This window comes from Mytilus californianus, unplaced genomic scaffold (assembly GCF_021869535.1).
Source record: "Mytilus californianus isolate M0D057914Y unplaced genomic scaffold, xbMytCali1.0.p SCAF_6, whole genome shotgun sequence".
NCBI classification, from domain to species: Eukaryota; Metazoa; Mollusca; class Bivalvia; order Mytilida; family Mytilidae; genus Mytilus; species Mytilus californianus.
Genome location: NW_026262712.1, coordinates 72,679,751 through 72,701,770, shown reverse-complemented (window position 1 = coordinate 72,701,770; position 22,020 = coordinate 72,679,751). Strand labels below are relative to the sequence as shown.

The window sequence follows — 22,020 nt, the reverse complement described above, 5'->3', positions numbered from 1 at the left end:
CATGACATCAAAAGCAAACCAGTCTATTGGATTTATTCGCAGAAACCTTAAAATAGCCTCACCTAAACTTAAAGCTCATGCATTCCGACCAAAATTAGAGTACTGCTCAACTATTTGGGATTAACATCAAAAACAACAAATTTCACAAATTGAAAAAGTACAGAGAAGAGCAGCCCGCTTCACATGCAACCGCTTCCATAACACCAGCTCAGTTACTGATATGATGACAGACCTAAATTATTTGATACCCACTTGAAATTAGGCGTTGAAGATGCAGGGCTGATATGCATAAAACTACTTAAGTTAAGATTTGTTCCGAACGGACAGATTTTTCTACATGTCCTACGATAAATTAATACGATTGGATATCTTAACTTAAAGTTTTATGCATATCAGCCCAGACTTGTTTCTTGCTTTTAAAAAATTATACACGAAATTGTTGCAGTTCCTACATTTAATTAACCTTTTGATTCCACTAGACAATAGAACCAGACATAGCAATCCACATTTAGGCAAATACAAACATCTAAAGGCAGTTATAAATATTAATTTTATCCGCGTGCAGTTATTAATTGGAACAAATTGCCACAACAAATAGTTTCATGCAGTACAGTACAGGGTATTAAGAGTATGATACCATAATCTGCTCTAATCCCTATTTTCTGCCCCTAACTGTTATTGTTATCAAATGTATTTGGGACACAATATATAATATTGTTAGTATATTTGTCCCACAATGTATATAGTTTTATCTTATAAATGTTATTTTTCAAATGTACAACTTATATCATTTTGATTTTTTAATTTTGTTTCTTTTTTCTGATTACAATGTAAATTATAGATCAAATTGTAAATTTAAAGTCGACTCCTGGCGAATAATCTTCATTTAATGAAGGATCGCTAGAAACTTAATTAGAGAAGAAGATCTGAAGGAGGGATTTTCTATAACAGAACAGAACATGGGGTTGTCAGTTTGTTTTCGAATTATGAGTTTGAATGACCCTTTGGTATCTTTCATTGTGGTATATGTTTACCTACTGAGTGATTCAGGTTCATCGAGAGTTTTAACATTGTTAACTGAAATGTACCTTACCGCTGAATCTTTTCCCGTCCTTCGGGACAACCTCTAGTAGAGTGTATATAATACTTTAATCAATATTAAAAAACCCCACCATGCTAAATATCATACAAGTATATACAGTTTATTTACAAGTCTGTATGTGGTAAATTAATTAGGTTTTTCATTTCTTCGTTTCACCCGTAAATTTTATATATGCTCGCCTCTAACGTTAAAAGACTTCCCGCCAGGCATGCGCTGAAATAAAACTTACAGGCTGACTACTGAAAATATAGAACATGGCATATAACTATGTTGTTACGGCACATAAGCCGACGGCAGTCAATGCATGTGTTACAGGTTAACAAATTCTTCCTCATTCTTTCCCCTCATTGACAGTTTAAATGCAGTGTCGTTCATGAGTTCCATAAACAAAATGTGAAAATTGAAGGGAGATAATAATAAATTTCTGTTTAGCTGGGCTATTTTCTGATATAATTTATATTTATAACTAATTGGTTTTCGAATGAAAAGATAATACTTTTCATGATGTAACGTACTTTAGGATTTTGACCATCTGTTGAATATCATGCTCAGTTTTGCTATAGCAGTATTCCTTTTCATTGTTTCACCATAGGCATAGACCTGACAGTGGTTTTGATGGTATCGGGTCTGTTGGCTCCCTATACACGTTCACAGCCCCATGTTCGCCTCCTGGGTTTGATCACACCCGCACGTTAGCCTCCTGGGTTCCATCACACCCGCACGTTCGCCCCCTGGTTTCATTCGCACCATATTATTATATACTTGATGAATTATTAGATATTTTATTAGATGTTTTATCCAAATATTTAAATATAGTGATTACTGTAAATTGGTATTTACAAAGCCAAATTTGGTATTGTTCTGTATTTGAAAATCAAGATTGTTGTTATAACTAGCTTTGATGTAAATACTGCATGTAGTTAGCTTGGTATTAGTAAACTCCATGAAGATTAAGTATCTTTCGCCTTTCTTTTACAAGTCTTTTTCTGTATGTATGTGCCTGTCCCAAGTCAGGAGCCTGTAATTCAGTGGTTGTCGTTGGCAATCATACCACATCTTCTTTTTTATATTAGACATGTTAGATGAATGAACTTTGCCTTAATCTTTATGAATTTTTTTGATTCATGATTCATTTCGTCAAAATAATTGGTAAAATAATAAAACAATAAAGGCAACCTGTTTACGTTTTTAGTATGTCACGATATTTTGAAACATTAAGAAAAACTTATTTTATTTAGCAATACACTAACTTAAACAGGATTAAAACTTTATTCCACACGAAACAAAAAAAAAGGGTGTGAATGTGTTGGGGGGGCAAACATGAATGGGAGGGAACGTGATTTTGGGCAAACAGACCCGCATTCGGTTTTGATAGCATAGTGTCCCTCCTAATGTTTCAAAACACATGGTATTATTGTGGACAATACTTTAGGGTTCAGGCCTAGGTAATACTAAATAATCCCACTGTTTTTTCCTCTTGAAAATTTGTTGCATGAATGTTTTTAAATCTCTGCCGGTGGCCGAGTGGTCTAAGTAGTCGAACTAACTATCACTAGCCTGTCAACACTGAGGTTGTGAGATCGAATCCTGCACAGGGCAGGTGCGTTCTACTCCAATCTTAATTGACTAGGATTGTCAGTTTTCCTTCTGAAGGTCGGTTGTTCTCTCCGGGCACTCTGGCTCCCTCCACCAATCAAAACTGACCGCCACGAAATAGCACAATAGTGTTGAAAGTGGCGTTAAACACCAATCAATCAATCAAATCTCTGCCTTTGTGATAGGTCAGTATAAGTGTAATACCTCCTGACTTTCTGGTTCTCACATGTGTTATCAACTGACCTCAATTTGAATTACTATTGTTGTAGGTGATGCTAAAAAAAATTGATAATTTTGGAAGAAATTTCACTATAGGCGGATTTTAATGACAGAAAAAGAAATGTTAAATAGTAACATTAAAACTAAAAAAGAGTGGATCTTTTTAATGATGTCAATGAAGAGCAAGACTAGCACCTAACTTCCTAAGTACATACACTATTTATTTATTTACATACATTATTTACTAGACAGGGTACTGCTTGAAATTGCAGACTTAATGAATATGTATACTGAAATTTGGATGAAATATTTGTACTAAATTGTATAATATTTGAAATGTTATGTTAAACAGATTTTGATTTGATTTCACAGGTAACTTCACATCATCAGATGACCTCAATCTCATTATTGCTAGAAATACCCGTATGGAGATATATGTTGTAACACCTGAGGGATTAAGACCAATAAAAGAAGTTGGTATAAATGGTAGAATTGATGTTATGGAACTATTCCGACCTCCTGTAAGTTTGCACTCAATACTATTGTATGAAAAATGTGTCATTTTAAAGTACTATAATAAAAAAAAGTTGATAAAGAAAATAGTGCAGTTTTGTATATATATATGTATTAATCTACTAGTATTCTTTGACAAGAAAAATCTGGAAAATGTAACACTCAATATTCCTTTGTGTATGTTTTTTTCTTTACTGCAATTTCCTATGGTCAGTGTTTTTATGGTATTGGTTTGTGATCATTTTCCTTTTTGTGGACACTATGCTTTTTCACTTGTGGAAAATTAGGCTAAAGTTTTCAAATTCAAATGAAATTTTTATACATTGCCTTAGCTTGTTCATTGTTCTTACAAATAAAAGGCTGGTATTCATTTCAGGATTACTTTGTGGATAGAACCATGTTACTGTCAAGAACAATACTTTGTCCACAATTGATATTTTTTCATGTACATAGTATACACCTGTTCAAGATTTCTTTGTCAAGTATACCATGTATACGAGTTTTGAGCATTTACCATAATTAATCATTTTACATCAAAATATAGAATAAATTGTCTTAATCAAAATATGGAACATTGGAAAATTGAAATTTATTGATCTGGCTTAAAATGTTTTACAGAGCAATTATTTATTTTCATGGATAAAGGAAAAGATGTATTTTGGTGGATGCTTGATTTCCCTAAATCCTACATACAAGCATTTAGGGAATTAGTATTTTGTGTAAGATTTAAAACACTGTCAGTGATTTACCTTTGCTTGCAAAACCCTCAAAAGGTAGTATAATAAATAACAAATCCATAGCATATGACTTGATAATTTTACAATAAAAAATTGCTTTGTATTCATGAAAATTAGAATGAGTGTTAAATTTCCTACAGGGAGAATCTAAGGATGTTATGTTTATCTTGACCTCACGTTACAATGCCATGATATTAGAATGTCAGCAGGATGGTGAAAATATTGATATCATTACCAGAGCACATGGAAATGTACAGGTACAGTCAAATCTACTTTATATATACCACTGTAAATTGGCAACTGTTTCTAAGATGTCAGTGTAAGATTACCAGTATTAAATAAGGAGATGTGATATAATTGCAAATGAGATAACTATCCACCAGAAACCAAATGATGTAGATGTTAGCAACTATAGGTTACTGTACAACCTTTAACAAGAGCAATTCCCATAATGCTAGCAAGCTTTCAAAGGCCCAGACATATCAAAATACAATTTATATGGCGAGGTTAAACATTTTTTGGGGCGCCTTACCCTCCCCTAACTTGGAACAGTTGTGTAACAGCACAACAAAGGACAAAAGAACCCCATATTCCTCTATAGAACTGACAGTATAAGCTTTGGAAAAAATACCTACTTCAATAATGTTAATACAGACAGCTGATCTTTCATTTTGATATTGCTATCTAAGTTGAAAAAATAGCCCAGAAAATTGCTGTTGAGCCTTGGAAATTGAAACACCAGTTTATCCCATTTTAAAAGCAGTTGAATCATCTAGTTTTGTGATAACTCCCTTATTCAAATTTTGTTTGACACTCTTTTGATATTGTGGTAAAGGAGAATTGCAAAATATATTGACAACAATCCTTGCCATTTGAATATTTTTTTTTAATTTACAAATTGTGTTTACCAGTCAGCTTTTATAAATGTTTCACTGATAGTTAAATTCTCAATGAATGTGGGAACTGATAGTTAAATTCTCAATGAATGTGGGAACTGATAGTTAAATTCTCAATGAATGTGGGAACTGATAGTTAAATTCTCAATGAATGTGGGAACTGATAGTTAAATTCTCAATGAATGTGGGAACTGATAGTTAAATTCTCAATGAATGTGGGAACTGATAGTTAAATTCTCAATGAATGTGGGAAACAAATCCTATTGGCTACATCTTTCTATGGAATAAATTGAGTGGTAATGGTTTTCATGACAATATACTACCAGAAAATTTCAAAAAGTAATTGAAACAAATTTGCCGATCATATTATAAGATATACAAATGTAACAGAAATTCAGGGAAGGTGTGACTTGAATGATTGTCAATTAAATTAAATGAAAATGTCTGACAGATTAGTTTACTGTTTAAACCATTCAGGTTCAAGTGGAAATGTTGGATTAATTTGACCATTTAATTGTTTAAGCCGTTCAGACTCGAGCTGAAATGTGGGTTTATTATGATATGGTGTTTATTATACAGGACCGTATTGGAAGACCATCCGAGACTGGTATTATTGGAATTGTAGATCCACTTTGTAGAGTAATTGGTCTCAGGCTTTATGATGGCCTGTTTAAAGTAATTCCTCTTGACAGAGACAACAAAGAGCTGAAAGCATTTAATATCAGGTATGCTGAAAATTAATACTAACTAACTGAAATATCATTTAAACGCAGACATGTGTTTAAAATATTTTACATTGAAAAGTTTTATTATAATTTCAATATTAATGGAATTAAACATTGAAAGAAGTGTTTTTTGAGAATTTCATGAATTAATAAAGTAAATATATATCTCAATATTATGTAAATTTGGGAGGAGAATGGAAATGAAAGGAAAAAATGGAAAATAAAATGAATGAATTTTATACTAATTAATTTGCCATTGTTTCCTCTTTTGATGAATTTCCTGCAAAGTTTGTTCATTTGAGAAGTATGATTTAAGTTTATATAATGAAACATCCAAAATCTTTAGTGCTTTGTTCCCTCATTTCTCAATATTGGTAAATGGTTGAAATATTACTCAAATTCTTGAGAATATTTCTCATATCTGAGTCAATGTTGTGTATGGTTGCATACCTACCGTAATCGGGCTTGTATAGTTCGCACTGGTACATAGTCCGCACCCCTTCTCCCCACGAAATTTCAGGTAAAAAAACTTTTTGTAACTGTTAGAAAAGGTCTAATGAAACTCCGTTAATTTTGAATCCTGTGTGGTCGTTTGCGGTATTTTCTTGGAAAAACCTATTTTCCATCACCAAACAGAAGTTGAAACTTCTTGTAAATGGTTCTAAAACACTTCACGCTGGTTAAAATAAGTCTAAATCACACAAAAAACAATTTAGAAACTTGTGTATGTTCAAAACGGAAGTTTGAAAAGCACGTGTAAAAGATAAAAAACCCGGTGAGAGTCGAAATCCGTACATAATAGATATCACTATAATACGACTTTGAAAGTAAAACAGTTCCCTCCTTATGTAAGACAGTGTTTAATATATCTATCACATATGTTTGAAGGGTCTTAAGCTAATACAAAACATATTTGTCAATAGGAAACACCAAAACGGATCGAATAATAACAGATTACGTTTTGTAGTTTACACATCGTAAGCTGGTTTACGGTTGTCTTCTTTTACTTTTTTTGTACGATTTCACTCAAGCAGATACCAGTTTATATTAGCAATGCATTGAAAAGAAACGAGAATTTTGTAATGAAGCATTTAATTTTTAAATTTATCAGTATTAATTTGATATTGAATAAAAATAACTTATTAATATGGATTGGGTAAAATTATTGGTTTGAAAAATGATAAGAGCGCCCTCTACAATGTCAATAACAAACATGGCGGAACGTAAACAAACCACATCGCGAAATTGAAATTTTCTCTCTTATTTCTTGCTTATTGTACTCTATAGTCTGCACCCCTGCTGTCAGGGTCAATTTTGGAGAATAAAACCGCGGACTATACAAGCCTTTTAAAGGTACAAATTTTATAAGAAATAATGTTTGTATAAATGTATTGCAGGTTAGAAGAACTGACAGTTATAGATATACAGTTTTTACATGGCTGTACAACACCTACCCTTATTCTTATTCATCAGGTAGGCAGATATAATCAGATCTTTGTCAGTGAGCACTTCTTAGATCCATGATGTAAATGGTAAAGAATGAACCATTTGTCTAAATGTGATGATTTTGTTACATGACCATCTATTATGTGTTTAATTATAAATAGATTTTAAGTTCAAGGATATTACAATAAAAATTGTCCATCTCTTGTGTGTTTAACTATTGATAATAGTACAATAGTATCTATACTTAATAACATGCAAACAAACGAGAAATAAGACATTACCATTGCCAATGTTATGTTTATTTATAATGTAGGATCCCCATGGGAGACATGTGAAGACTTACGAGATAAATTTAAGTGTGAAGGAATTTCAGAAAGGTCCTTGGAAACAAGATAATGTTGAAACTGAAGCTTGTATGGTTATTGCAGGTAAAAATTTTAGTCATTAATAGTGATAAATCTGTACATCTGTAGTTGGATTATTTTGTTCATTGCACCGTGTTTTTAGATTGTAAATTTGTGAATAGATTGTTTTTGATTGGCATAATTTGTGTTGTAGGTCAACATGCTCATCAAACAATTTCAATTTTTATGCCCCCGCCGTAGTGGAGGGGGCATTTAAGTTTTACCCTTGTCTGTCCGTACGTCCCAAAGTTGGTTTCCGTTCTCTAACTTTAGTTTGCCGTTATAGAGTTATGCCCCTTTACAAATGGAATAAAATGCTCCGCTGGGCGCAGCTTGATACGACCGCAGAGGTCGAACCCTGAACAGTTGGGGCAAGTATGGACACAACATTCAAGCTTGATAAAGCTCTGAATTTGGATTGCGATTAAATATTTGACACAGCATAGGTTTCTGACACAGAATGAATGTGGTCTAAGAACTTAAATTTTTTTAATTTATCTATTATGGTCCAATATCCAAAATCTAAATACATGGTTAGATTCAGCATATCAAAGAATCCAAAGAATTCAATTTTTGATGAAATCAAACAAAGTTTAATTTTGGACCCTTTGGACCTCAATGTGGACCAATTTGATAATGGGGCCCAAAAATCAAACTACATGGTTAGATTCAGCATATCAAAGAATATATTCAATTTTTGTTGAAATCAAACAAAGTTTAATTTTGGACCCCAACTTGGACCAACTTGAAAACTGAGCCCATAATCAAAAATATAAACACATGTTTAGATTCAGCAAATCAAAGAACCCCAAGAATTCAATTTTTGTTAAAATCAAACTAAGTTTAATTTTGGACCCTTTGGACCTTAATGTAGACCAATTTATAAAACGGGACCTAAAATTTAAAATCTAAATACACGGTTAGATTTGGCATATCAAAGAACCCCAATGATTCAATTTTTGTTGAAATCAAACAAAGTTTAATTTTGGACCCCAATTTGGACCAACTTGAAAACTGGGCCCAAAATCAAAAATCTAAATACATGTTTAGATTCAGCATATCAAAGAACCCCATGTATTCAATTTTTGTTAAAATCAAACTAAGTTTAATTTTGGACCCTTTGGACCTTAAGGTTACAATACACCATTAGATTTTATGGGCGCAGCCATTTTATGAGCATAACATGGTATTCAGAATTAAGAGTATAGCTAATCCTGATTGGTTGATATGTGCGCCCGTTATTTTTTGTTATTAGAGACTTCGTGCATTCTGCATTATACCAAAGGCCAAATAAATTATTTTCCTTAGCCCTAACGGAACTGAGATGTCTTTTAAACGCTAGGATGAGACACGTATTTTTAAGTGCAAAATTGATAGGCATGGGAGATAAGTACAAATTACGCTAAGAAAAGCAACGCGAACCTATATTTTTTTAACCAAAAAATACTGTCCTAATAACTTTTCTTTAATTCTAGCAACGTTTCGTTAAGAAAATCAACTTTCTAAAGTCTGTATCTCGAAAAAGGCTATCATTATCGCCTATGGGGAAATTAATTGTTTATTTCAATCTATACAGCGTCGACATTTCTTTATCATAGTGCTCAAAAAGTGTCAAAAACAGTAATTTTACTTGATATTTGATGTGAAACCGTATTTTTTGGTGACAAATGAATTATTGATTAACTAGTTTTTAAGCTATAGTCTGTTTCATTTTTGTATTGCGTTTTACCTTAGAAACAAGGGTGGGTTTGACTTTTGACATACTGTGGAGAGAATATGTCATTTTCTGAACTTCTGCTGATTTGTTTGAAAAAAGCACGTACACGTCTAGAGTTTGGATATACAAATCGATTTTTAAACATGACAATCTCGATCCAAGTGCTGTTATGGAAATTACCAAATTCAGTGAAAATGTACAGAAATGATCCCCTTCGAACATTGAAATGTTCACTCGAATGACAGACTATAAAAAATAGAATAGGCATGACATTTTGTAGTTAACGAATAGTTTTCGATGTTTAAACACAAATATTTACACATTTTTCATATTTTGAAATGCTATAGTCTGTTTCAAAAATGTACTTTTATACGAAAATGGTTTCATTTAAAACTGTTGTTCAAAATTCACCGTAGTAGTTACGTATTGGATCGGTTTTGGTATCAATATAATCAGTACTTGATGACATACAAAGAATCATTGGAGTAAGTGGACATTATCTTCAGGCCCTTTTTAGCAGTACCCGCATTTACTCAAAAAATCAGAAAATTTTTTTCCCCATTTTTTGACTGGGGTCACCTCTGATAAAAAATTGTGAAAATTCAGAGAGTAATGCCAGAACGTTTTGAAGATGATTTTTGTGTGGCATATATATTTGTGCATCTAACGAACTATGAATGCATGATTCTAGAAAGTATTAAATACCATATAGGTTACAATACACCATTAGATTTTATGGGCGCAGCCATTTTATGAGCATAACATGGTATTCAGAATTAAGAGTATAGCTAATCCTGATTGGTTGATATGTGCGCTCGTTATTTTTTGTTATTAGAGACTTCGTGCATTCTGCATTATACCAAAGGCCAATAAATTATTTTCCTTAGCCCTAACGGAACTGAGATGTCTTTTAAACGCTAGGATGAGACACGTATTTTTAAGTGCAAAATTGATAGGCATGGGAGATAAGTACAAATTACGCTAAGAAAAGCAACACGAACCTATATTTTTGGAACCAAAAAATACTGTCCTAATAACTTTTCTTTAATTCTAGCAAGGTTTCGTTAAGAAAATCAACTTTCTAAAGTCTGTATCTCGAAAAAGGCTATCATTGTCGCCTATGGGGAAATTAATTGTTTATTTCAATCTATATGTAGACCAATTTGAAAACTGGACCCAAAATTCAAAATCTAAATACACGGTCAGATTTGGCATAACAAATAAATTTTACAAATCTACAGGGTTCGACATTAACTTTTATACCAACTTGTCCAGTTGGGCAAGTGCCCTATTACTTTTACTTGTCCGAAAGTGAAATCTACATGCCCAAACTTTTACATGCTATTTTTGTGGTTGTAATGTAGTACATGCAGATAAAATATAGTTATCATGTATATGGGGTGTAAATTGATTATGGAGTATGAAAATATACTATTGGATCATTTACATAGAGATACTTATTTCATAATAATTTATCTAAGAAATGCCATTTCAAAAAACCCTTCTTGATAAACTGACAACAACTGACAAATTTGTTAAAGTTTAATTTCATTTTCTCTTTCAAGCTTTTACGTTTTTCCATCTTAGGGAAATACACATCCGATGTCAAATTATAAAGTTAGAACAACGAAAATAGACCTCCGCTTTCCATTGGTCGGTGGGAATAACACGTGCATCGGAAACGCCCGAGTGGTGTCCCGATGGATAACGATAATGACGAAGCAACGCCGCGGCCGCCTGATTGGCCAATATTTTTAAACGTGATCTATTTTTGGTAAAATGGGGAATTCAGTGCGAACAATTGACTAAATATACGCATTTAAGGGGGGTTAAGACCATTTTACTCGACCGTGCGGTGTTATCACTGAGTAATCTATGGACAAAACAACAGACACTATTGATTTTGTGAAATTTTAATCATATAACACTTTTTTTTTCACTTGCCCGATCGGACAACCAAGATGATGTTTTTACTTGTCCGAATACGGCATTAGCTTGCCCCGGGCAATCGGACAACCGTAAGTGTCGGACCCTGATCTAATGCGCCATACTGTGCAGTTAAAGATTACTTCTTGCAATTTTTTCAATATTTGAAATTTGAAAAAAAAATTATATTTGAAGAATAATTCTTTTTAATTTCTGAAATCTGAAATGAGAAAAAAATTAACCCCTCACAATTTCTTTTTACCCCCCCCCCTTTTTCCCCATAAAAATTCTTTCCCTCAAGATATGGTCATAATCTCAATCCAAATTTCCAGTGGAATTTGCAACCATAATTACCCATTTAAATTTACCATAGTGCTAACTTAATCTATTTTATAATAGAATTTAAAATATGGTGTCAAATCTTTCATGCAAGATGCAAAATTTGCAGATATTTTTACTGGTCTTCCTTTATAAATATGCATTTCTTTAAACATAATTTATAAGTTAAAAGCAGTGTAAGGGAAGTAATCAAAACGTTGTATTTGGATTACCTCCCTTACACTGTTTTAAATTGTTTTAATTGTTCATTAACCATTACTTTATACATAATTTAAAAGCAGTGTAAAGGAGGTAATACAAATGATGTATTTGATTTATCTCCCTTAAACTGCTTTAAATTATGTTTTGTACTAAAGTATTTGTCAATTAACCAGGACAACCTTGTTTTTCCTCCTTTTTTGCACTTAATTCCTAAACGGTTTAAGCCATACCCCCCAAAGCAAATCCTAACCATCCCTGTGTGGTATGGAAACTTGTGGTATAATTTCAGAGAGATCCATACACCGTTCCACAAGTTATTATCTGAAAACTAGAAAATGCTTATTTTTGGCCCCTAATTCCTTAACTGTTGGTACCATAACCCCCAAAATCAATCCCAACCTTCCTTTTGTGATATTCAACCTTATGGTTAAATTTTATAGAGATCCATTTACTTAAACTAAAGTTATAGTGCGAAAACCAATGTGGACAACGACGCCAACGTCATACCAATATACGACCGTAAAAATATTTTGCGGTCGTATAAAAATTACTGAATTTTTCGTTTCCGTTCTCTTACTAAAGTTAGCCTCAACCAAATGTTATGAAACTTATACACAATGCTTATTACCACAAAATACAGATCAAGTTTGAGTTTTGGTGGTGTCACTCTTACTTTTCTAGAGTTAAGCCCCTTTACAAAAGGAAAAATTGCTGAATTTTTCGTTTCCGTTCTCTAACTTAAGTTTGCCTCAACCAAATGTTATGAAACTTATACACAATACTTATTACTACAAAACTCAGATCAATAACAAATTTGGGTAGCATCACTTTTACCCTTGTTCAGTTATGTCCCTTTATAACTTTAAATGATATGCAAGCAGGGGCATCATCTGTGTCCATGGCATCTGTGTCCCATGGACACACACCCCATTTATTTATACTGACCACTAGACTTTTAAAAAGTTGTTTTAGAACAAGCTTCATTTGTTTAAGCTTTGTATAATTCTTTACTGGTATCTAGTATGGATCTCTTATCAGTCTTGCTTGTACCACTTGTTTAAATTTGGGTAGTCAAATCAGAAAATCAGTTATTTTGTTTCTTAATATAGTGACTTAGGAAAATAATTGTAATATTGGAAATCATCTTTTCTAAAATTTGTGGGAACTCATTTTCCTTTATGTCATGTAAATGAATATTCTATTGAAAGTTGAAATATTGGTCCACCTTTCATAAAATTGAGTTAAATTCCAAAACCATAAATATTTGTTTTGTGTTCAATTTTCATATTCAATAATTTACCTCCATAGGATTTATCTGCAATATTAGTTTGATATTTTTCTGTCTGGAAAATCTTGCTTTCATTATGAAATAGTGAATGTTATAAGGGTTGGGAAAATGTGAACCTAAGATAAATATAAGCATAAAGATTTTTAAGATATCAAACATGATGCTAAATATTTTCAAATTATTCATATATGTTCTCTCTAGTTATACCATATACCATATTCATATTTTATATTCTAGATTAACAGCTGAAATAACTCGCGCCAGATTAGTTTTATATGTGATTTTAAAACTTCTATAACATTTTCTTTACCTGTTATAGTGCCAGAGCCTTTTGGTGGCGCCTTGATTATAGGACAGGAATCCATTACATACCAGAAGGGAGATAACTGCTTACCTGTGGCACCTCCTGCTATCAAGGTACATGTATACACTTTACAGAATTAACTTGACTTTACAAAGTCATGAAACTTTATGGAAATAATATTCAGACGTAGAATAAAAGGTCAAGGTCAAGGGCATCATTAATGGGAAAAAAAACCCATCTCAAATCAATACAAGTTATAACATTTCAACTTAACTGTAATATTCCTGCAAGTTTGAGTAAAATAAAATCACAAAATGGGTTATACATATTTGCATGGTATTAATTTTTTAGCAAAGTACTTTAACTTGTTATGGTAAAGTGGATGCTAATGGATCACGATATCTCCTTGGTGATATGGCTGGTCGATTGTTCCTGTTGCTTCTAGAAAAAGAAGAAAAAATGGACAATACTGTTGTCGTGAAAGATCTCAAAGTAGAATTCCTTGGTGAGGTAAGATATTTCTAATTGTCTAGTTATTTATATTGACAGTTAAGGATATGTAGTGGATAGTATTGCAATTAATTTTGTCCTGAGTCTGGCAGCAATATTCAATGTTTTACAAAATACAACAGCGAGACTATAAGTATTTGTAAATATGTCCCAACGTTTAGGATGAACATTAATGCGACAGCCACCCAACAATAAACTTCTACAGAAGAGATCATGATGTCATCATATATTTAAATAAATAACCATGCTGTACACTGAATACCCTTAAAAATGACAAATTATTAAACAAAGTTGGAAGATAGATGGGAATATTTACACTAAACTCTATAGACAGAAGTGGACAAATTAAATTTCATTTTCCCTAATTTTGAGGTATTTTCCTTAATTTTGAAGTTAAATAATTTGACTACCGGTAATTACTGTTTTGTTTCTAATTAGTGGTAATGATTATATACATTCAAAAGATTTTTCAGATGTAATGGTAATGTAACTAATTGCATTGTTGAGTACTGCATTTTGGGGACCTGGGTGTGCTTTAATGTTTACTTCCAAAACTGGCAGCAAATAACATTGTATGACTTATCAATGCTTTAATATTAAACTTCATAAGTATCTTAGCTCTGAATAAATTGATTTAACTTTAATTGATTGTTTTATTGTGATGTATTTTGTAGACAACGATAGCTGAATGTATCACATACTTGGATAATGGTGTTGTTTATATTGGATCCAGACTAGGAGATTCACAGCTTGTCAAGGTAAATCCCACTTCAAACTAATATTTAATTCATTTTTAATGATCAGTGTAATTTATTTTCCAATTCACGTTCAGTGTTTCCTTTGTGAATGGTCAATTTTTTACTTGATAATATTTTTTTAGCTAATTTTTTGCAGTTAAATGTTGAATCAGATGAAAATGGGTCATATGTACAGGAGATGGAAAGATTTACAAACCTTGGGCCCATCCTGGATATGTGTGTTGTTGACCTTGAAAGACAAGGTCAAGGACAGGTTAGTATATATACATAATTTGTGGATTTTTGAACTGCTCACGTTTTCATATCTTATTAAGATATTGCATAAAATCATTTAATTTTGTATACACTTGTTCCTAATGAGGTATATTAGTTTACATATGTACCCCCATCTGTCTGCATTGCATTTTCCTAAGGAACTGCAAATCAGAGCTTCCTGAAATTCAGTAGTGAGGTTTAGGTAAGTATGATGTGTTTTCACATTCATTGTTCCTCAACTTCCTGTTAACCAATACGTTCAAAATTTTACACATATTGGCCATAAATATTTTTTAAAAGAATTTTTAAGTATTAGCTTTGCCTGAAATAATGACTTAGGTGTAGAACACTGTTTAAATGTACTCACTGAATATTTGTAACTAATAGAATAAAAATTATTATTTCAGTTAGTCACATGCTCTGGAGCCTATAAAGAAGGATCATTACGTATAATAAGGAATGGTATTGGTATACATGAACATGCCAGTATAGATTTACCAGGAATTAAAGGTACAAAAATGTTCTGGTACATGCCGATTAATCAGTGTGTGTTGTATTTTGTCATTTAGAAGAAATTACATTAAAGTACTTTTATACTCAGATTATAGTTTATATATATAATTTATCTCAAATTTAGCCCAACAATGTTAGATCTGCAAATTTGTGTCAACAAATTTTTGTTCTTCCCTAAGCAGGATTTGAACCCCTGCTTTTTTGACATCGTGACAACACCCCCTGCACTGTGTCCAGTGCCCTAGACCACTCAACCAACTAAGCTATATAAAAATATAGCTTTTTTTGTTGAATAATGCCTTTCTTCATCTGCTTTATCTAGGGTTGTAACACAGTACATGATGTATAGTAGCAAACATATATTGGTTAAAGTTTTTCTTATAGTAATAGAACTTAATTATTACAGCCATTGACCAGCATTTTGTCTTTTTGATATGCGACTTAAATATAAAATGTATTTAATACACATTTATGAATAATAATTAAATTTTCCTTTCAGGTATATGGTCACTGAGAATTGGATCAACAGATTATGATGATTATATAGTTTTGTCATTTGTTGGACAAACAAGGTAAAAAAGTTATATTAAATTATTAAATGACATTTTAAATATTTGATAATTTACTTCTGGCTATAGAGTACTCTCCTACAAGTCATGCAAAAGAAAGAAAAGAAAATAGCAGGCAATACCATACATAACCTAATACATTAAAGCATCGTTAGGGTGTAGGGAGGGACTGAGATAGTTGCTAAATTATGTTAAAAAATTATATCAATGGATACATTATATTGTATAGACTATAATGAATTGTGTCAAAATTTCTCTTCTAGTCTTTTAACAGAATTGTCCAATGGAATTTTGAAGATACAAAAGAAGTTTCATCTCAATATTTTTTTTTTTATGAATTTTAAGAGTATTAATGTTGAATGGTGAAGAAGTGGAAGAAACAGAGTTAGCAGGCTTTGATTCAGATCAACAAACATTTTTATGTGCTAATGTTTGTCACAGTCAAATATTACAGGTACTGTTCTATATGATCCAATAAATAGTGTTTTCTGCAGAAAGGAACAAGGAAAAAGTGATTATTTTTAAATTATAATGTAATATAGTATCTGGACTTTTATGGAAAAAAAAGGTGATTACGCTGATTTTTTTATCAGTTGGTTTAAAAGAATTTTCTACCCATTAGGTGGAAGCACATCCTAATAGTACATAAAGTCTGATTATAAGTTATAAAATTGAGAATGGAAATGGGGAATGTGTCAAAGAGACAACAACCCGACCATAGAGCAGACAACAGCCGAAGGCAACCAATGGGTCTTCAATGCAGCGAGAAACTCCCGCACCAGGAGGCGTCCTTCAGCTGGCCCCTAAACAAATATGTATACTAGTTCAGTGATAATGGACGTCATACTAAACTCCAAATTATACACAAGAAACTAAAATTAAAAATGATACAAGACTAACAAAGGCCAGAGGCTCCTGACTTGGGACAGGCGCAAAAATGCAGCGGGGTTAAATGTATGTTTATACTTTATGCAGAATAACAGATGTAATGGAACAGGCTGAAAAACAAAAATGAATTAAGGAAGTCCTATTTATACACTTGAAGCATATAGATTTTGAAAACATTCAAGCTGCTTAGATTTAAGCTGTCAAGTGTTAAAAACTAGGTTATATTTGATTACATAGAGATTACTAGTAAATTATACACAAGAAACTAAAATTAAAAATGATACAAGACTAACAAAGGCCAGAGGCTCCTGACTTGGGACAGGCGCAAAAATGCGGCGGGGTTAAATGTATGTTTATACTTTATGCAGAATAACAGATGTAATGGAACAGGCTGAAAAACAAAAATGAATTAAGGAAGTCCTATTTATACACTTGAAGCATATAGATTTTGAAAACATTCAAGCTGCTTAGATTTAAGCTGTCAAGTGTTAAAAACTAGGTTATATTTGATTACATAGAGATTACTAGTAATCACTAGGGTTTGAATAGATTTTGCTTGAAATATTTAAAAAAGAAAGATGTTTAATTTTTAGGAGAGGATGTAAGTTTTATAGTTTACCATCATATTTTGCATTAAGAGACATATTTTCTAAAAGTAATTTTGGGTGAGCAGTTCAATTTTACTGGTTGAAAGTGACTTTGTTTATGACTACTGTGGGTTCATTATTCTTCGTGGCATACCAATTTTCGTAGATACAAGTTAACCACCAATTTAAATGTTCAACCAAATAAAAAATTTCTATAGGCTTGTATTTAGACTCTGTCAAAACCACGAAATCAAATATCCACAAAATTGCAATTTTTCCTTAATCCACGAAAGTAAATGAATCCACAGTAATATGAAATGTTTTGACAATGAAATAAGATATTCCTCACTTGTCCTTATTATACAGGTAACACAGTCAGCTGTTAGGTTAATTAACACAGAAAGTAGAGCATTAGTGAGTGAGTGGAAACATCCTTCAATGAAGAACATAAGTTTGGCCAGCTGTAATATATCACAGGTTATTATAGCTGTTGGTAGTGAACTGTTCCTGTTAAATATACTACCAGGAGAAGTTAGACAGATAAGGTTGGTTTAAACTTACACTAATTAACATGTTTATTGGATACATACCAGTTAAGGATTTTTTGTTTAAACCAAAAATGAATGGTGTTAGACATTTGTCTTGTGTAGAATTGGAAATGTATGCCTACCCTATGAAACAGTTTCATTTTTCATAAGAGGGCACCTTGTCAATCTTCATCCTTCAATACATGTTTTGATTCTTCAACCCATATATATTTACCTAACTACTGTTTTCCTAGAGCACCCAAGTGCTAAAATCATTATGCATGTTCATTCTGGTGTGAACGTTTTAAAGCATATGCCAAATTACAGTTTTAACCCCAATTACACTGTTCACTGAACCTAGATATGTGATATTTTGAAATTAGAACATTCTTAGGTTAAAGTGTTGAATTACGGTACTTAACCATGAAGCTTTGGTCACATCAACTTGAAAACTTAACATGTTTATGTTGAGATGAACTACTGTAAATTCAGAAATTAATGCGATTTTTTTAAGAAAGGCCAAAAATGTGAAATTAATTATTGTGATTTTCAGTAAAAGTGGCATATCAGAAAGTGACTTATTATTATTGCGATACCTACCCATTGGCATAATTCCCATTAATAAAAACCTCACAATAATTCTGAATTTACAGTGTTAAAATTGTAGGACAAATTTGATTTTGACCCAGATTTGTGGTTCACTGAACATGAACATAGGATAGTGCAAGCAGGGCACGGCGTAATATGGACACATAGTCTTGTTATTAACATATTACAAAAATCTTAAAAGTATATATAATAAATGGCTTTTGTATTTCAGTACAACAACAATGGAACATGAGGTAGCATGTGTTGATATTACACCCCTTAGGGATGGTGAAGAGAAATCAGACTTATGTGCCGTAGGATTATGGACAGATATTTCTGCCAGAGTTCTACGACTACCTTCATTTGAAAGTTTACACGTTGAAATGCTTGGGGGAGGTAAAATCTTAACATAGATGTTTTATTTACAAGTTGAAAGACCTTAATATATAAAAATAGATAAATATAAAATTTCATATACACTGAGTAGGGGCAAGTGCCATTATGTAATGAATGATGATTAGTGATATTAAAAAGATGTGTTTTTTCATGATAAGTTTTAAAGATCAGATGGAACAAAATCAGCTATTTAAACAAGATTATTACACAAATGCCAAAAATTATGAAATGAAATACCCTTCTCGTGTGCAAATGATTAAAGTTGGAAATTAGAAAAAGAAAAAAGATGGACAACACAATTGCCATAAGAAAGAGACAATAAGAAACAATAGTCCCTAAAACACTACACATAAAACTCAAAATTAAGATACAAACACCATGCCAACAACAATGGAGGAATTCCTGATCTATATTACAGTTTTCATACTGTATTACAGCTATGTAATTGTTTATTTGCTTAAAATTTTTTCAGGAGTAATTCCTCCTTCTATTTTGATGTCAACATTTGAGAAAATTCAGTACTTAATGTGTGCTCTTTATTACAGTTATATAATTGTTTATATTGCTTTATTATTTTTTAGAAATAATTCCTCGGTCTATTTTGATGTCAACATTTGAGAACATTCAGTATTTATTGTGTGCTCTGGGTGATGGATCTTTGTTTTACTTTAACTTAAATGTAGATACTGGTATGTATAAATATTATATATAATTTCAATGTTATATTTACAGATAGCTAAGTTTGAGTTCTTTAACTACATTAAATGTAAAGTTTACATGTAGAGTTACTTAAATTATATTGAGGTGCAGTAAATGGGTCACAGATTTTGATAAAATTCGGCATGCAACTTTGGCTTGTTGAACTATAACTATAAATTAAAAAATAATGTATTTGTCTCCCTTATTTTCTGAAATATGATTGAATGAATTGTTACTTGAAATCAGCCAAATTACGGTTTAAACCCTGATTTCACATTTTTGCTGAACAAGAAAAATAATAGTGTTACACATATTCTTGTTTATAGTCAAATAAAAAAATAGATATTGTATATTCAACAAAATTGTTTTATTTGTATTTTTCAGGTTTTTTCTGTGATAAAAGAAAAGTGACATTAGGTACACAGCCTACAGTGTTACGGACATTTAAATCTCTATCAACCACAAATGTTTTCGCTTGTTCTGATCGTCCAACTGTTATTTATTCTAGTAATCACAAACTTGTATTTTCTAATGTAAATCTTAAAGAAGTGAATCATATGTGTCCATTAAATTCTGAAGGATATCCGGACAGGTAGGTACCACTATAGTTATTTTATGATGCAGTGTTATCAAATCTACTAGCAAGTCTTTCAGGAAATACTGTCATTTTTTGTTGTTTTAGGGGGAAAAACACTAAATTAATTAATAACAGTCATGCAGACTCTCACTGTCAGACATAGAAATTATGTCTGAAATTGACATATTTTAAAAGAATTGTACTGCATAAATAACTTGGGAATCAGATTAAATGAAGTATCTCTAGGAGAAACAAACACAATTCAGTTTAGTACCTGTAAGTACTCTACCTTGTACTATTTGCGGTGTCTTAATCTTTAAAAATTGGCATGACGCTTCACAAAGATTTAAGAATTGAAAAATTATTTTTGTAAATATTGGTGTCCTCAACAAGGAAAAAATGGTGCACCAAGAAATTGAAGGGATTTCTGACAAGTTAGAAGTTTACAGAATGAACTATTCAGCAACAAAACCATAAAGTTATAAAACTAATCCTAAAGCCAATCTAAAAAATCCAAATCATGTCTCATAACAAACACAGATTGGACTTCTCTTCAACAAATTACGTAAGTTAAAGTTCAGGGGAGAAATGCATAACCAGCCCTGACATATAGAACATCAACATTTCATGTATTTAAACAACATATTATACACTGGATTCATTTATTTTTGTGGGTTGAAGGAAATTTGCATTTTTAGTGGATATTTAATTTCATAGTTTTGCCGGAAGTCTGTGTACAAGCCTATAAAAGATTTATATTTCATTGAACATTTATATTTGTGGTTCACGTTTACCCAGAAAATCCACAAAACTTGGTATCCCACAAATACTAATAAATCCACAGTATATATATAAATAATGTGTGTTCTTGTGGATTTTAATTCATCTTCTATTTCTACATATTATTGCCTTATGATGGAACAAGTTTTTTGTTTGTTACAGTTTAGCCTTGGCAAATGACAACACATTAACAATTGGAACTATAGATGAAATCCAAAAACTACACATAAGAACAATACCCCTGTTTGAATCTCCCAGGTAAGTATGATGTTTCAGCTTTCCTGAAAATGTCTAAATATGCTGATTACTTTTATGATTGCCTATTTACAGCTTCAACCATATGTACATAAATGATTCATTGGAAGTTTAAGAAAAGATTGAGAATATTTAGGTTTCTGCAAATGCTGAAGATGAATGTACCTCCTTCTGAATGATGTATTGCAATATACATATAAATCCCATCTGAACAGATAAATCAGACTTTTGTCAGATATAACTAATGTGTAACGTGCATGACCACATGTCATGGATGCCATTTTCCCTTGTTTACGTAATATATATATGAAGACTCAAGAACAATGACCTAAACAGAATCTTCAGAAAACTTGATGTATTATTATTGTACCCCCGCTTTAAAAAAGTGGGGGTATACTGTTTTACCTCTGTCTGTCCATCCATCCGTCAGTCCGTCCCATGAATATTTTTCGTCGCATTTTTCTCAGGAACTACATTATAAGGATTTCTGAAATTATGATTCAGGGTTTATATGAGTCGGCTATACCGTGTGATGCGTTTTCAGATTCATCACTCAACAACTTCCTGTTTATCGAAATATTTGGGCGGGGGTATCATCAGTGAGCAGTAGCTCACAGTTTCACTTGTTTCATCAATCATGATTATCTTCATTAATAATCTTTATTTCATAATTTAAAGAAATAAGATATATAACAAGTAAGATTT

General features: G+C 31.9%; 1 protein-coding gene across 1 annotated transcript in view; it reads left to right on the top strand.

Moving 5' to 3' along the window:
• Positions 1 to 1,303: 1,303 nt before the first annotated feature.
• The window catches only part of LOC127705858 (DNA damage-binding protein 1-like), a 35,803-nt gene continuing 15,086 nt past the window's right edge, over positions 1,304 to 22,020 (top strand). Inside the window, exons 1-18 of the mRNA XM_052210206.1 lie at positions 1,304 to 1,417; positions 3,290 to 3,438; positions 4,308 to 4,424; positions 5,643 to 5,788; positions 7,186 to 7,261; positions 7,548 to 7,662; positions 13,429 to 13,526; positions 13,765 to 13,923; positions 14,598 to 14,681; positions 14,818 to 14,934; positions 15,344 to 15,446; positions 15,949 to 16,021; positions 16,364 to 16,472; positions 17,860 to 18,038; positions 18,841 to 19,004; positions 19,586 to 19,693; positions 20,088 to 20,295; positions 21,223 to 21,318. Coding sequence (XP_052066166.1) covers positions 1,357 to 1,417; positions 3,290 to 3,438; positions 4,308 to 4,424; positions 5,643 to 5,788; positions 7,186 to 7,261; positions 7,548 to 7,662; positions 13,429 to 13,526; positions 13,765 to 13,923; positions 14,598 to 14,681; positions 14,818 to 14,934; positions 15,344 to 15,446; positions 15,949 to 16,021; positions 16,364 to 16,472; positions 17,860 to 18,038; positions 18,841 to 19,004; positions 19,586 to 19,693; positions 20,088 to 20,295; positions 21,223 to 21,318 — 2,162 coding nt within the window. The 5' untranslated portion in view covers positions 1,304 to 1,356. The remainder of the gene's footprint in view (positions 1,418 to 3,289; positions 3,439 to 4,307; positions 4,425 to 5,642; positions 5,789 to 7,185; positions 7,262 to 7,547; positions 7,663 to 13,428; positions 13,527 to 13,764; positions 13,924 to 14,597; positions 14,682 to 14,817; positions 14,935 to 15,343; positions 15,447 to 15,948; positions 16,022 to 16,363; positions 16,473 to 17,859; positions 18,039 to 18,840; positions 19,005 to 19,585; positions 19,694 to 20,087; positions 20,296 to 21,222; positions 21,319 to 22,020) is intronic.